Source organism: Oratosquilla oratoria, chromosome 6 (assembly GCF_046742065.1).
Source record: "Oratosquilla oratoria isolate Oo_2021 chromosome 6, ASM4674206v1, whole genome shotgun sequence".
Taxonomy (NCBI): domain Eukaryota; kingdom Metazoa; phylum Arthropoda; class Malacostraca; order Stomatopoda; family Squillidae; genus Oratosquilla; species Oratosquilla oratoria.
Window position 1 is genome coordinate 67576413 of NC_134782.1, and position 14130 is coordinate 67590542.

Sequence of the window (14130 nt, forward strand, 5' to 3'; positions counted from 1 at the left end):
AGATGTGGAGGGAGTGAACATGAGAGGGCTACCTAGGGTGAGGTGGATGGATGGGGTAAAAAGGGCTTTGGGGAAGAGGGGAATGTCTGTTGAGGTAGGATGGGAGAGGACAGAAGATAGGGGTGAATGGAGAATGGTTGTTTATGGATGATTGATGCATTAGGTGGAATGGGTGGGGGATGAGGTAGTATATGTGAGAAAAATTTGACGCAGCGTTAAGGGATTTCTCCCCGTCTTCTTTTCTGCATGGGGGGACGGAGAGGGGGGTGGGTTGCCGATTTAATGAAGCGGCCTTGCTGTGGATGTGCTGTGTCTTGCAACACTTTCTGACCCAGGGCAGTGGACAAGATGTAGGGATGACCCATCATCCAGGAGGTGCCAAGATAAGAGGGAGGGTAGAGAGTGGAGGTGAGTGGAGTGTATTAGGGATGGAATGGGTGGGGATGGTTTTATGCCTTTGTTTTTTGCTACCTCCCTTGTAAGTGGGAAAAAGCCTTTGGTATATGTGTGTGTGTGCATGTAATATATATATATATGTGTGTGCGTGTGTGTGTGTGTGTGCTTGTGCGTGCGTGCGTGCTCAGAAGTCAAACTTAGACTAGGGACATAACAGGCCAGGGCAAGGTGCAGCTTTCTTCATAAAAAGTAGATTAGTAGATTGAAGTAATAGGAGAAGCTCTGCTTTACTGTTCATTCATGAGGGATATTTGTGTATTCAAGGACAATTCAGTTTCTTCACATATGTATATTTTATTTGGTAGCACGAAAGAACACAGGCAAAAGGTAGAGCCCAAATATCTAATGTTTTAGTTTAATGCCTTTTTCAGTTTGCTAGAACTCATTTATTATCTACAAGCATTCCTTTATCACTGATATATATATAAATATATATATGAGGAAAGAGGAAGAGAAAGACACTGGTCTAGGGCAGAGTTTACCAGTTTCGCTTACAACTTCTTCAGAGGGATAATGATCCTGGATGACACTGACAGTATACATAGTAGTCTGACACCACATTGGGGTGGGATTGTGGTGTCGGACTACAATGTATACTGTCAGCGTCATCCAAGATCATCATTCCTCTGAAGAAGCTGTAAGCGAAACTTGTCAGGAATAAACTCGGCCCTAGACCCGTGTCTTTCTCTTCCTCCTTCCTCAGACCTGTCACAATGTCTCAACATATATGTATGTATATATATATATATATATGTATATATATATATATATATATATATATATATATATATATATATATATATATATATATATATATTTATATTTTAGGTTCTTGAGTAGCTTCAATCGTGAAAACTTGCGGTACGAAGTTTTACCCAAAAAGGGTAAGAAGATTGTGACTGAAGTTTGTGCACTGATCAAGGCCAGATACCCACGTCAGTCAGGAATCATTTACTGTCTTTCTCGGAAGGAGTGTGACGATACGGCCCTAGACTTGCGTAAGGCAGGGGTTAAGGTAAGTAGACACTCTGTAGGTTCCAATTTGAATCCTTTTGATACAGCTCCATTTCTTAACCTGATTAAAATAATGCCCAAGGGTCTCTCAGCTATTGAATGAAATCTTTTTGCATTACCCAGAACAAATTTGGTTAAGTATGCATGCAAAAGGACAGTGTGGGGATACCTTTAGCATCACCACAGTTGAATAAGATTAGCCATCATTTATGGGAATATTTAATTACATCCCTATTTAGTTTCTCATGTATAGAATTACTGTTGTATATATATATAGTTGTGATGTATGGGATTGTGGTTATTTGCTTATTATCTTACCAGGTAAATGTAGTTTACTTCATATACAAAACAGTTTTTGTTTTACAGGCACGTAGCTACCATGCAGGAATGACAGACAAACAAAGAATTGAATCTCAAACAATGTGGATTAATGATAAAATCAAGGTAGGTGTATTTTGTTGTGAGAGTAACCCAGATACAAGTGTTACAACTATATAGCCACTCCAGGTTAACAGTATTTACCTAGTTGTATTTTACAGGAAGAGAGCTATGCTCGTAGTGACCCACTTCTGTATCTTTCAGCATACAGATTGAGCTTAAATTCTTGTATAGTTTTTGCACTCACTTTCTTCATTCAGTTTGTTCCAGATATCTATCACTGTGTGGGAAGCTATTCTTTTTCAGATCTCCTCTGTAACTATCCTTTTTATGTTTCTTTTCATGTCCTCAGGTTTCTATCCCACATTAATAAGTCATCTCTATCAAGGACTTCCATCCCTTTCGTAATTCTGTATATTGTTAGCAGGTCTCCTTATTCTCTTCTTTGTTCCAGAATTGGTTGTTCAAGTTAGTCCAATTTTTGTTCATATGTCAAATTAGAGAGTGTTGGTGCCATCTTTGTTGTTGCTCTTTGAATTCTTTCTAATTTCTTTGTGTTCCTTTTAGTACTAGGTGCCTGTAGTGTTGCAGTGTACTCCAATTTTGGTCTTATTAGTGTAACTAATATTTTCTTTACCATTTCTTCATCTATGTAGTCAAAAGCCACTTTCATTTATCTTAATAAATTGAAAATTTCTCAAACAAATTTGTTGATATGTTTGTCTGGTATTTACTTATTTGTATTACATGGGAAGGGAGCTATGCTTGTGGTGACCCATCTTTGTATCTTTCAGCATTAAGTTTTTTCTTAGAATCTTGAATAGTGTTTGCACACACTGTTTCTTTGTCTAAGTTATTCCAGATATCCAGCACTGTGTGGGAAACTTTTTTTTTTTTCTACTACTACTACTCCTCCTCCTCCTCCTCCTCCTCCTCCTCCTCCTCCTCCTCCTCCTCCTCCTCCTCCTCCTCCTCCAAGTGGGGACTCAATTGTACTTACGTCAAGACATCTCTTTGTAGGTTCCTTTTCCCTAAATCCTTCATTTTTTTTTTCTTCCATTGTTGTCACTGATTGTGCAAAAAGAACAAGTGAACAAAGATACAAAGACTACATTGTAGGTCACTTTAACTACAAAACTCACTTCCCATTTTATGTAAACAACTTGGCGGCTGTTAGTTGGTTCCAAAATCGTTCCAAAAAAATCATTCGTTGGCAACTCGCTAAATAGAGTTTCAGAGTGTATTCTTGAGACATCCTTCTTCAATTGCTGCTCATGTCATTTGTGATAGTTACTCCTAGGTCCCTTTCTGAGCTATAGGTGTATTTCAGCATCTAAGTACCCCAAATATAAACATAACATTTGATTACATACCCACTCTTAATTTTTGATTATCACTCAATCAGTCCAGTGCTGTAGGATTGGCCCAATAATTACTTTATGGTGGTGTCAGATAGGATTGTTTGGGGTGGGTTAATCCTACCCCTCCTCTTCCTCCTCCTCGTCCCCTGCCTTCTGTGCCTCCTTCACCTCCCTGTCCTCTTCTTCCTCATTCTCATCTTCATCTTCCTGCTATGTGGTGACTTAGAAATATACCTATACAGACGTCATTCTAGCATTTCTTCTTGCAGACATCTATGTGAGGGTCTGAAGATTATAGGCAGCTATTGTGGAACCTTGATTTTCAAGTCACTGAAATGTGAGGCAACAGATTTCAGTTATCACAAACCCATGGCCTCAAGGTGGCAACAGACCTTGGTTTTTGTTATTACAACCTTGAATTTTAACACTCCCTTTTTGCTCTGTGGCCATTAAAAATGTTTTCCCTTTGCTGTTAGACTCCAAAGGGGTAGGCACTTGTTCTCTGAATGAGGCCTAAGTTCTCTCTGTCTCTCTCACACCACCAACAAACACCATTTTCCACCACCTTTTTACATAAAAATCTTATATTCTTGTTATTATCTTTACCATGCTGGAATGAGAAATAGACCTTTGGGAATGGATGCTAAGGGGTGATTTTATGAAGGATTGATTGTGCCAACAGCACTGTATAGGGCAGAAACATGCAACATAAGAGAGGAAGAGTTTAACCCCTTCCATACGGTGCCGCACACGTAGGCGTCATGGGGAGCGAGTGTATTCGCGAGGCTGCCATATAGGCGTCTTGATTATATATATTGTAGTCGCCCCTCCATAATGACATTCTTTCTAATTCTTTTGTAATCGCATTTTCTATGGTTATCAGAATTCACGGGTGAAGAGAGAACGATCAATATAAGCGGTGACTATATTTTATGATGCGAGTATTATTACGACACGTCGTACGGCTGGCATTGGCTGCTGCCACCGAGATCTAAGTCCATGACGCCTACGTGTGCGGCACCGTATGGAAGGGGTTAAATGTATTTACCTAGTTGTATTATACAGGAAGGGAGCTATGCTTGTAGTGACCCATCTTAGTATCTTTCAGCATCAAGTTTGTTTTTAAATTCTTGTATAGTGTTTACACACACTGTTGCCTCATCCAATTTGTTCCACTCTGTGTGGGAAACTATTCTTTTTCAGATCTTCTATAACTATCCTTTTTGAGTTTCTTTTCATGTCCTCATGTTTTCTCTTATCCCACTGAAATATATCATCTGTTGAGGACTTCCATCTCCCTTTCATAATTCTGTAAATGGCCAGTAGATCTCCTCTTTTTCTTCTTTGTTCCAGGGTTTGAGATGAAATGCCTGAGAAGTATGGTATAGTTTACTAGGCTAGATAGAGTGAGAAACAAGGTGAGGAGGAGAGCAGGGGTGGAAAGGGAGTTGGAAGATAGGGTTGATGAAAGAGTATTGGGTTGGTTTGGACACATGTAAAGAATGAGTGAAGAAAGATTAGTAAAAGAGGTGTGGAAGGCAGAGGTAGAAGGAGTAAACATGAGGGGGCAACCAAGGATGAGATGGATGGATAGGGTAAAAGGGTAATTGGGAAAGAGGGGAATGTCTGTTGAGGAAGGAAGAAGACAGAAGATAGGGGTGAATGGAGAATGGTTGTGTATGGATGATGCTGTGATGCATGGAAGGGGGAGGGGGGGAGGGAGTATGTGTGAATGATGTTTTGACGTAACTTGAAGGGATTTCTCCCTGTCTTCTTTTTTCTGCATGAGGGGACAGAGAGGGGAGGTCGGCAATTAAATGAAGTAGCCTTGCTGTGGATGTGGTGTGTCTTGCTACACTGCTTCTGACCCATTGTAGTGGGCAAGATGCAGAGATGACCCATCATCCAGGAGGAGCCAAGAAAAGAAAGAGGGAGGGGTGGTGAATGGGAGTAGATTATGTGGGAGTGGAATGGGTGGGAATGGATTTATGCCTTTTGACTTTGGCTACCTCCCTTGGAAGGGGAAAAAAGCCTTTGGTATATGTATGTATGTATTATCTTTACTTATGGGTAGTACTACAGTATTGAAGTATATCAATTCTTTAATTCAACAGGTGGTGTGTGCAACAATAGCATTTGGAATGGGTATAGATAAACCAGATGTACGCTTTGTGATCCACTACTCTCTGCCAAAGAGTATCGAAGGGTAAGACTTATGCCATAGAATTTCCTCATATTGAATGAAAACTCACTTTATTATGTGTAGTGCCCAACCACAGCACTTCAGTAATGGCAATATGTTGTAGGCACCCCTTGCCACTCCACAGTTATGTCAAGAATTTCATTTAAGTAACAACATTAGGGGATGGGTGGTGGTGGTGGTGGTAGGTGCATGATTTGGCTGGCTACCTCTCTTATAAGGGAGAAGTCTTTTGATAGATCAGGGGATACTTGCTGGCTGAATGAGAAAGACTTGATACTTGTGACAAAGTATAGGAGTGGAGGCAGTTTGATTCTGGTCAGCAACAGGCAAGGATATGCTGTGTTAAATTCCCTGCTTCAAAAAAGGCCTCCATTAGGAGACACTGTCATAGCCCTCTCTGAGAGAAGTTTGTGACATTAAACCAAATCATTCAATTGCACCTAGGTCTCTTGATCCAATACTTGCCAACCACCACTTTTGCAGACATTTGGCCCCAGGACATAAACTATAAACTCGGTTTGGATTTTTTTTTTTTTTTTTTTTTTTTTTTTTTTTTTTTTTTTTTTTTTTTTTTTTTTTTTTTTTTTTTTTTTTTTTTTTTTTTTTTTTTTTTTTTTTTTTTTTTTTTTTTGGGTTGTCCTGGGCTAAGTGGCAGGTGGCGAGTGTTGGAAGTACCTCAGATATTCCTTGGATGTATATCTAACACCCACATGCTTAATTCATGATGCCATTTAATTGTAGGTACTACCAAGAGTCAGGTCGTGCAGGTCGTGATGGGGAACTAGCAGACTGCATCATGTTCTACAACTACCAGGATATGCATCGACTCAGAAAGATGATTGACAGTATGTAAATTTGCACATTCCTGTTGGGCTTGCCTTGCTTTGATACCCTACACCTTCATGTGTGGTAATATTCATAGTGACATGTTCTTGGTAGCCATTAACCTTTAAATGATAACTTTATATGAAATAATCATTCATTCTAAGTGTAAGTGATCTATGCACCCATCCCACACTTCATTTATTGTCCCTTTTATTTTGGCTCCTTGTGGATAAAGGGTCATCACTGCCCCCCTGCCCACAGCTTGGGTCTTTCATATCTTTAGCATTCTCTCCTTTCTTGACAAAAAGTTGTGTTGTATTCAGTGCCACCTTCATCCCATCCACCCCATTCTTGGTACTACTCTTGAATTTTCTCTATCCCCTCCAGCTTTTCATGCTTTTTGTGTTAATCTTTCTTCACTCATTCTTTCCGTATGACCGCATCACTTCAGCACTTTTATCCAGTCACTCTTTCCACCCCTTCTATCTGCTGCAGGCATTGCTTTAAATTTTCTGTACCGAATCTGTTGTTACTCTGTAATCTGACACAATAATACAATAGTAATTGAATTGTTTATTTCAGTGGACAAAGAAAACTGGCAGGCCCGGCAAACCCATTATGATAATTTGTGGAGGATGGTGGCATACTGTGAAAACAAGACTGATTGCAGGAGGTCACAACTCTTGGAATATTTTGGAGAAATATTTGATCGCTCCAAATGTAGGGCTAAGAGAGCAACAGCTTGTGATAACTGTAGGGAAAAGGTAGGCACAGTATTCTAAGACTTATGCTTTATTTATGACAAAATATTCATAGACTTCTCACAAACAAAGGTCAATGAAAATCCCTACACCTCTATCTGGAAGTATGCTTGAAAGGGAGACTAATTGTGATCTATTTACAACATTTTTGTCCAGTCAGATTGCACAATTGCAATCTCCTTACCTCGTAGTGCAAGAACCTGAGCTTGATCCTCATCATAAATTTTACTGTCCAACTCCTAATGTAACTTCAGAAAGGCTGTCTTGGGGATAAGCTTTATTTGTGGTAAACTTTCTTTTGTAATGGTGTTCAGCCTGTTCATCATGAACCTCCTGTTTATGAAGTTCTGTTGCTCAATATGGAGATCACTTCAACACTGAATAGAATTGTCTGGCACCTACTGTTACCAGATTTCAGTGTGTGAATCCCTACAAGTCCATGAACATATGGTTAGAAGTACTGTTGTAGTATTAATGCTCATTATGATTAGATTGATATGATTTCTTTGGTGTAATGTAGTGGTATGGTATTATATTGTATTTTATTATTAAAGTTTGCTTCTTGAAATAATCCTCTTACTTACATAGTATTGTGATTGTTGTCCTGAAGCTAAACTTTCTTTTATCTTTCTTTCTCTAGATTGTACCTCGAGGAAAGGTTTGTGAAACTAAATATGAAATAGTTATGTTGGGTTGGGTTTACGGTGAAGTTAGTTTTCCATACATGTTGAAAGTAAATTTTATATACATATATACCAATGGCCCTTTCCCCTGTATAAGGAGGGTGGTCAAGTTAAAGCGCTTGTAGCAAATATTAATCATTGGAAACTTTTATTTTTCCCCTAGGAGCCGTATGTGCGGATTGATGTGACCAAAGAGTGTCGTGCCATTGTACAGGCTGTTCAGCAGCTGTGTTCGGGTGGCCGATGGAGTAATAACTTCACCCTCAACCATTTTGTAGACATCTTCAAGGGTTCAGAGGCTAAGAAAGTCATGACAAATGGTGAGTATGTTGACTTGTATGGGGCAGAAACATGGAACATAAGAGAGGAAGAGAGAAGGAGTTTGAATGTGTTTGAGATGAGGTGTCTGAGAAGTATGATGGGGGTTACTAGGCTAGATAGAGTGAGAAATGAGGAGGTGAGGAGGAGAACGGGGGTGGAAAGGGAGTTGGGAGATAGGGTTGATGAAAGAGTATTAGGATGGTCATGGAAAGAATGAGTGAAGAAAGACTAGTAAAAGAGGTATGGAAGGCATATGTGGAGGGAGTGAACATGAGGGGATGTCCTAGGATGAGATGGATGGATGGGGTGAAGGGGGCTTTGGGGAAGAGGGAAATGTCTGTTGAGGAAGGACGGGAGAGGACAGAAGACAGGGGTGAATGGAGAATGGTTGTATATGGATGATGTGATGCATGAGGTGGAATGGGCGAGGGAATGGGGGTGAGGTAGTATGTGTGAGCAAAATTTGATGCAGCCTGGAGGGATTTCTCCCCGTCTTCTCCTTTTATGCATGGGGGGACGGAGAGGGGTGGTCGCCGATTTAATGAAGCGGCCTTGCTGTGGATGTGCTGTGTCTTGCAACACTGCTTCTGACCCAGGGCAGTGGACAAGGTGCAGGGATGACCCGTCATCCAGGAGGTGCTAAGATAAGAGTGAGGGTGGAGGGATGTGGAGTGTATTCAGGGATGGAATGGGTGTTAATGATTTTATGCCTTTTCCTTTTTGGCTATCTACCTTGGAAGGGGGAAAAAGCCTTGATATATGTATGTATGTTGACTTGTGTCATGTAACTACTTGAGTTCTTTGTTATTTGTTGGTCATCCACAAGGAGCTAAGATGGGAGGGACAGGAGATGGGTGTATGAGGAAAGGGCCTTTTGGTATATGAATGTGTGTATGCATTTGTTTACTTTAAGAGAATACTTTACTTGGGGAACTCGCTGGCCAAATGGGTTAGGGCATCATTGCTTTTAGCAAAGATCGAGCTATGGCAGTTTGAACCCCACCACAGGCAAGTTGAACTAAAGACATGGTTCATTAAATTCCATGCTACAAGATCCTCTGTAAGGAGCACCATCATAGCCTCCTGATGGGGGAGTTCCATGACATTAAATCAAATCATAACCTTAACTTGAGTAATGATTTCCCCCTATGGTGGGGGAAAAGAATGCTGCCACCAAGTATTCCCACTTGGATCGTAAGAGGCAAGAAAAATGGGACAGTAATTGGGACCAGGCATCCTTCTCCCTGTAGCCCCACATGGGACATTCCTAAAAAAGTAAAGGCATAAGAGGGTCTAGGAGTTTTCCAACCAGCACCCTAAGGTTTGGGTCTTTTAATGTGCGTGGATGTGGTACAGATGAGAGTAAAAGGGAAGAGATAGGTAGTATGTTTGTGAGAAGAAAGATGGATGTGTTGGGTTTGAGTGAAACTAAGTTGAGAGGGAAGGGTGAGTGTGAGTTTGGGAGTTTAATTGGGAGGTTCTCAGACAGGGCAAGGGAGAGAAGGGGTGGCTATACTAGTAAGGGAAGAGATAGGTAAACGTGTAGTGGAGTGGAAAGAGGTTTCTTTAAGGTTAACCACTTCAGTACGGGACTTAAATCTCGCGGGCAGCAGCCAATGCCAGCCGTACGACGTGTTGTAATAATACTCGCATCATAAAATATAGTCACCGCTTATATCGATCGTTCTCTCTTTCACCCGCGAATTTTGAAAACCACAGAGAATGGGATTCAGGGCACATTTGAGAGAATGTAAAAACACAGGGGCGACTACAATAAATATAATCAAGACGCCGATATGGCAGCGTCGCGAATCCACTTGCTCCTCATGACGCCTACGTAGGCGGCACCGTATGGAAGGGGTTAATGTGCATGAAGGTGAAACTAGAAGAGGAGATGTAGGTTTTTGTAAGTGCATATGGGCCTGGTAGTGAAAAGAGTGTAGAAGAAAGGGAGGCTTTTTGGATAGATTTAAATATGTGCATAGAGGGATTAGGGAGGAACGTCAATGTAGTAGTATTGGTAGACCTTAATGCTAGGGTAGGAAATTAACCAATTGATGGAGTGGTTGGGAAATGTGGAGTTCCAGGAAAGAATTGTAGTGGAGAGTTGATGGTGGAGATGTGTCTAGAAAGAGTTGATGATAGCAAATGCAGTGTTTCAGAAGAAAGTCAAGCATAAGTACACATGGGAGAGGGTGGTGGATGGGAGGGTGGTAGGTAGAGTGTTAATGGACTATGTAGTGGTAGATAGGAGTATAATAAGAAGAGTTAAGGATGTACATGTGCTAAGGGGAGAGAGTGGAGGAATATCAGAGTGGAATGGTAAGTTGAGAGGGGAAGATAAATGGAGAAAAAGAAAAAGGACAAAAGGTAGGGAGGTGCTTAGAGTGAACTCTTTAAATGAGAAGGAAAAGGAGGAGTACAAGAAGAAGCTGAGAGAGGAGTGTGAGGGAGTGAAGGATAGAGTAGAACTAGGAGTGGAGGAGGAATGGGGATGGTTCAAGGAGGGAGTCACAAAGTGTGCAAGGATGGTGTGTGGAACAAGAAGGACAGGAGGAAATAGAAGGAAGGGTAGTGAATGGTGGGATGAGGAAGCAAAGAAGGTTGTAGAAGAGAAGAAGTGAGCTCTCACAGATTGGTTACAAAATAGGACAAGGGAGTCGTATAATAGGTACAAAATAAAGAGAGGAGAAGTAAAGCACAAGGTAAAGGAGGCAAGAGGAGAGCAGATGTGAAGTGGGGTAAGAGTATGACAGAAAATTTTGAAAGTAATAAAAATATGTTTTGGAAAGAAATTAAGAGAGGAAGAGGAGGTGAGTCAAGTAGAGAAGAAAAGGTAAAAGGTGTAGATGGTGAAATGATAATGGAAGAGAAGGCAGTAAGAGGAAGATGGGCAGAGTATTTTAGGGAGTTGCTAAAAGTGAATGAGGATAGGGAGGGAAAGGTAGTTGCAGTAGGAAGTGCTAAGAAAATGAGAGTGATGAGTGAGGAAAATGGAGGAGAAATAAGGAAGGATGAAGTGGAGGCAGTTGTTAAGATGATGAGAGCAGGTAAAGCACCTGGTCTGGATGTATGCCATGCAGAATGTCTAAAAAAAAGGAGGTACAGTGATAGTGGACTGGCTGATGAGGTTATTTAATGTTTGTTTGAGAGTAGAGTGCCAGAGGACTGGAGGAGTGCCTGTATAGTTCCACTCTACAAGGGAAAAGGGGACAAGTGTGAGTGTAGTAGTTTCAGAGGGATTAGCTTATTGAGTGTAGTTGGGAAGGTTTATGGGTGGATTTTGATTGAGAGAATTAGGAGAGGAACAGAAGGAGTAATTGGTGAGGAACAGTGTAGATTTAGGACAGGTAGAGATTGCGTAGATCAGATCTTTGTGGTAAGACAGATATGTGAGAAAGCTATAGGAAAGGAGAAGGATGTTTTTTGGACTTTTATGGATCTGGAAAAGCCTTACGACAGGGTAGACAGGAGGCACTGTGGGAGGTTTTGCAGATATATGAGATAGGAGGAAAGCTTCTTGGAGCTGTCAGAAGTTTGTACGAGAGTAGTAGAGCATGTGTCAGGATTAGAAATGGAGAGAGTGAATGGTTCGAGATAAAGGTAGGACTTCATCAGGGATGTGTTATGTCACCCTGGCTGTTCAATCTATATATGGATGGGGTGGTACATACATATACATACATATACCAAGGCTTTTTCCCCCTTCCAAGGGAGGTAGCCAAAAAGGGAAAGGCATAAAAACACTCCCACCCATTTCATCCCTAAATACACTCTACACCCCTCCCACCCTCCCTCTCATCTGAGCACCTCCTGGATGACGGGTCATCCCTGCACCCTGCCCACCGCCCTGGGTCAGAAGCAGTGTCGCAAGACACAGTACATCCACAGCAAGGCCGCTTCATTTAATCGGCGACCCCCCCTCTCCGTCCCCCTTTGCATATAATGCGAGGACGGGGAGAAATCCCTTTGGGCTGCGTCAAAATTTACTCACACATACTACCCCACCCCCACCCCCCCGCCCATTCCTCCTCATGCAGTCACAACATCATCCATATACAACCATTCTCCACTCACCTGTCTTCTGTCCTCTCCCTTCCTTCCTCAACAGACATTCCCCTCTTCCCCAAAGCCCCCTTCACCCCATCCATCCACCTCATCCTAGGACGTCCCCTCATGTTCACTCCCCCCACATCTGCCTTCCATACTTCTTTTACTAGTCTTTCTTCACTCATTCTTTCCATGTGTCCAAACCATCCTGAGGTGGTGCGAGAGGTAAATGCAAGGGTGGTGGGTCAGGGATTGGAGATGGTTAACCCCTTCCATACGGTGACGCCTACGTAGGCGTCATGAGGAGCAAGTGGGTACACGAGGGTGCCATATCGGCGTCTTGATTATATTTATTGTAGTTGTACCTGCGTGACCCCCATACTCTGTAAACTGGCTTCATCATATTTTCTCTGGTTATTAAAATTCATGGGTGAAAGAGGGAACGATCGATACAGCGGTGACTTTATTTTTTATAATGTGAGTATTATGACGCAACATTGTACGTCTGGCAGCTAATGCTGCCCGCGAGATTTTGGCCTGGAGTGAAATGGTTAAAGAAAATGGAGAAAAGTGGGAGGTGATCCAGCTGTTATTTGTGGACGACACTGCACTTGTAGCAGCATCAGAGGAGGAATTGAGGAAGTTGGTGACAGAGTTTGGGAGAGTGCGTGAAAGAAGAAAATTGAAGATAAATGTGGGTAAAAGTAAGGTGATGAGATGTACAAGGGGTGAAAGTGGCAGCAGACTGGAAATGAGCATTAAGGGAGAGCAACTGGAGGAAGTGGATAGTTTTAGATACTTGTGTGTGAATGTGGCAGGAAAGGGTGGAGTGGAGGTGGAGGTAGAATGTAGATTGAGAGAAGTGAGTAAATGCCTTGGTGGATTAAAAAGTGTAATGAGAAATAGACATTTGGGAATGGATGCTAAGAGAAGATTTTATGAAGGAGTTATTGTGGCAACAGCACTGTATGGGGCAGAAACATGGAAGATAAGAGAGGAAGAGAGAAGGAGTTTAAATGTGTTTGAGATGAGGTGTCTGAGAAGTATGATAGGGGTTACTAGGCTGGATAGAGTGAGAAATGAGGTGAGGAGGAGAACGGGTGTGGTAAGAGAGTTGGGAGATAGGGTGGATGAAAGAGTATTAGGATGGTTTAGACACATTGAAAGAATGAGTGAAGAAAGACTAGTAAATGAGATATGGAAGGCAGATGTGGAAGGAGTGAACATGAGGGGGCGACCTAGGATTAGATGGATGGATGGGGTGAAGGGGGCTTTGGGGAAGAGGGGAATGTCTGTTGAGGAAGGACGAGAGAGGACAGAAGACAGGGGTGAATGGAGAATGGTTGTATATGGATGATGTTGTGATGCATGAGGTGGAATGGGTGGGGAGATGGGAGGTGAGATAGTATGTATTTACCTAGTTGTATTTTACGGGACGGGAGCTATGCTCGTTGTGACCCGTTTTCACATCTCTCCACGTCCAGTTTAGTTTTAAACTCGTGTATGTATAGTTCTGTATATATTCTGTGTGAGAAAAATTTGACACAGCCCAAAGGGATTTCTCCCCATCTTCTCCTCTTCTGCATGAGGGAATGGACAGGGGGCCGCCAATATAGTGAAGCAGCCTTGCTATGGATGTGCTGCGTCTTGCAACATTGCTTCTGACCCAGGGCAGTGGACAAGATGCAGGGATGACCTGTCATCCAGGAGGTGCCAAGAAAAGGGGGAGGGTGGAGGGGAGTGGAGTGTATTGGGGATGGAATGGGTGGGAATGGTTTTTATGCCTTTGTTTTTTGGCTACCTCCTTATAAGGGGGGAAAAGCCTTTGGTATATGTATGTATGTGTCTTTCTGCATTGCTTCTGACCCAGGGCAGTGGGCAGAAGACAGGAATGTCCCTTCATCCACAAGGAACTAAGGTGAGAGAGAGGAAAATGTGGTGGATGGGAGTGGAATAGGTGGGAGTGGGTATGTACCTTTTGACTTGGCTACCTCCCTTATAGGTGGGGAAAAAGCCCATGGTATATAGGTAGGTGGAATAATGATCTGTGACCAAATAGATGAACCACATCAGTACAA

General features: G+C 42.1%; 1 protein-coding gene across 8 annotated transcripts in view; it reads left to right on the forward strand.

Annotated features, from left to right (window-relative positions):
* The window catches only part of Blm (Bloom syndrome helicase), a 125921-nt gene that overhangs the window by 86422 nt on the left and 25369 nt on the right, over positions 1–14130 (forward strand). For 7 of the 8 annotated variants that reach the window (XM_076187146.1, XM_076187147.1, XM_076187144.1 and 4 more), the window contains exons 18-24: positions 1285–1471; positions 1837–1914; positions 5324–5415; positions 6154–6257; positions 6820–7001; positions 7639–7656; positions 7845–8001. In XM_076187146.1, coding sequence (XP_076043261.1) covers positions 1285–1471; positions 1837–1914; positions 5324–5415; positions 6154–6257; positions 6820–7001; positions 7639–7656; positions 7845–8001 — 818 coding nt within the window. The remainder of the gene's footprint in view (positions 1–1284; positions 1472–1836; positions 1915–5323; positions 5416–6153; positions 6258–6819; positions 7002–7638; positions 7657–7844; positions 8002–14130) is intronic. The other variant, XM_076187149.1, reaches the window with a different exon arrangement.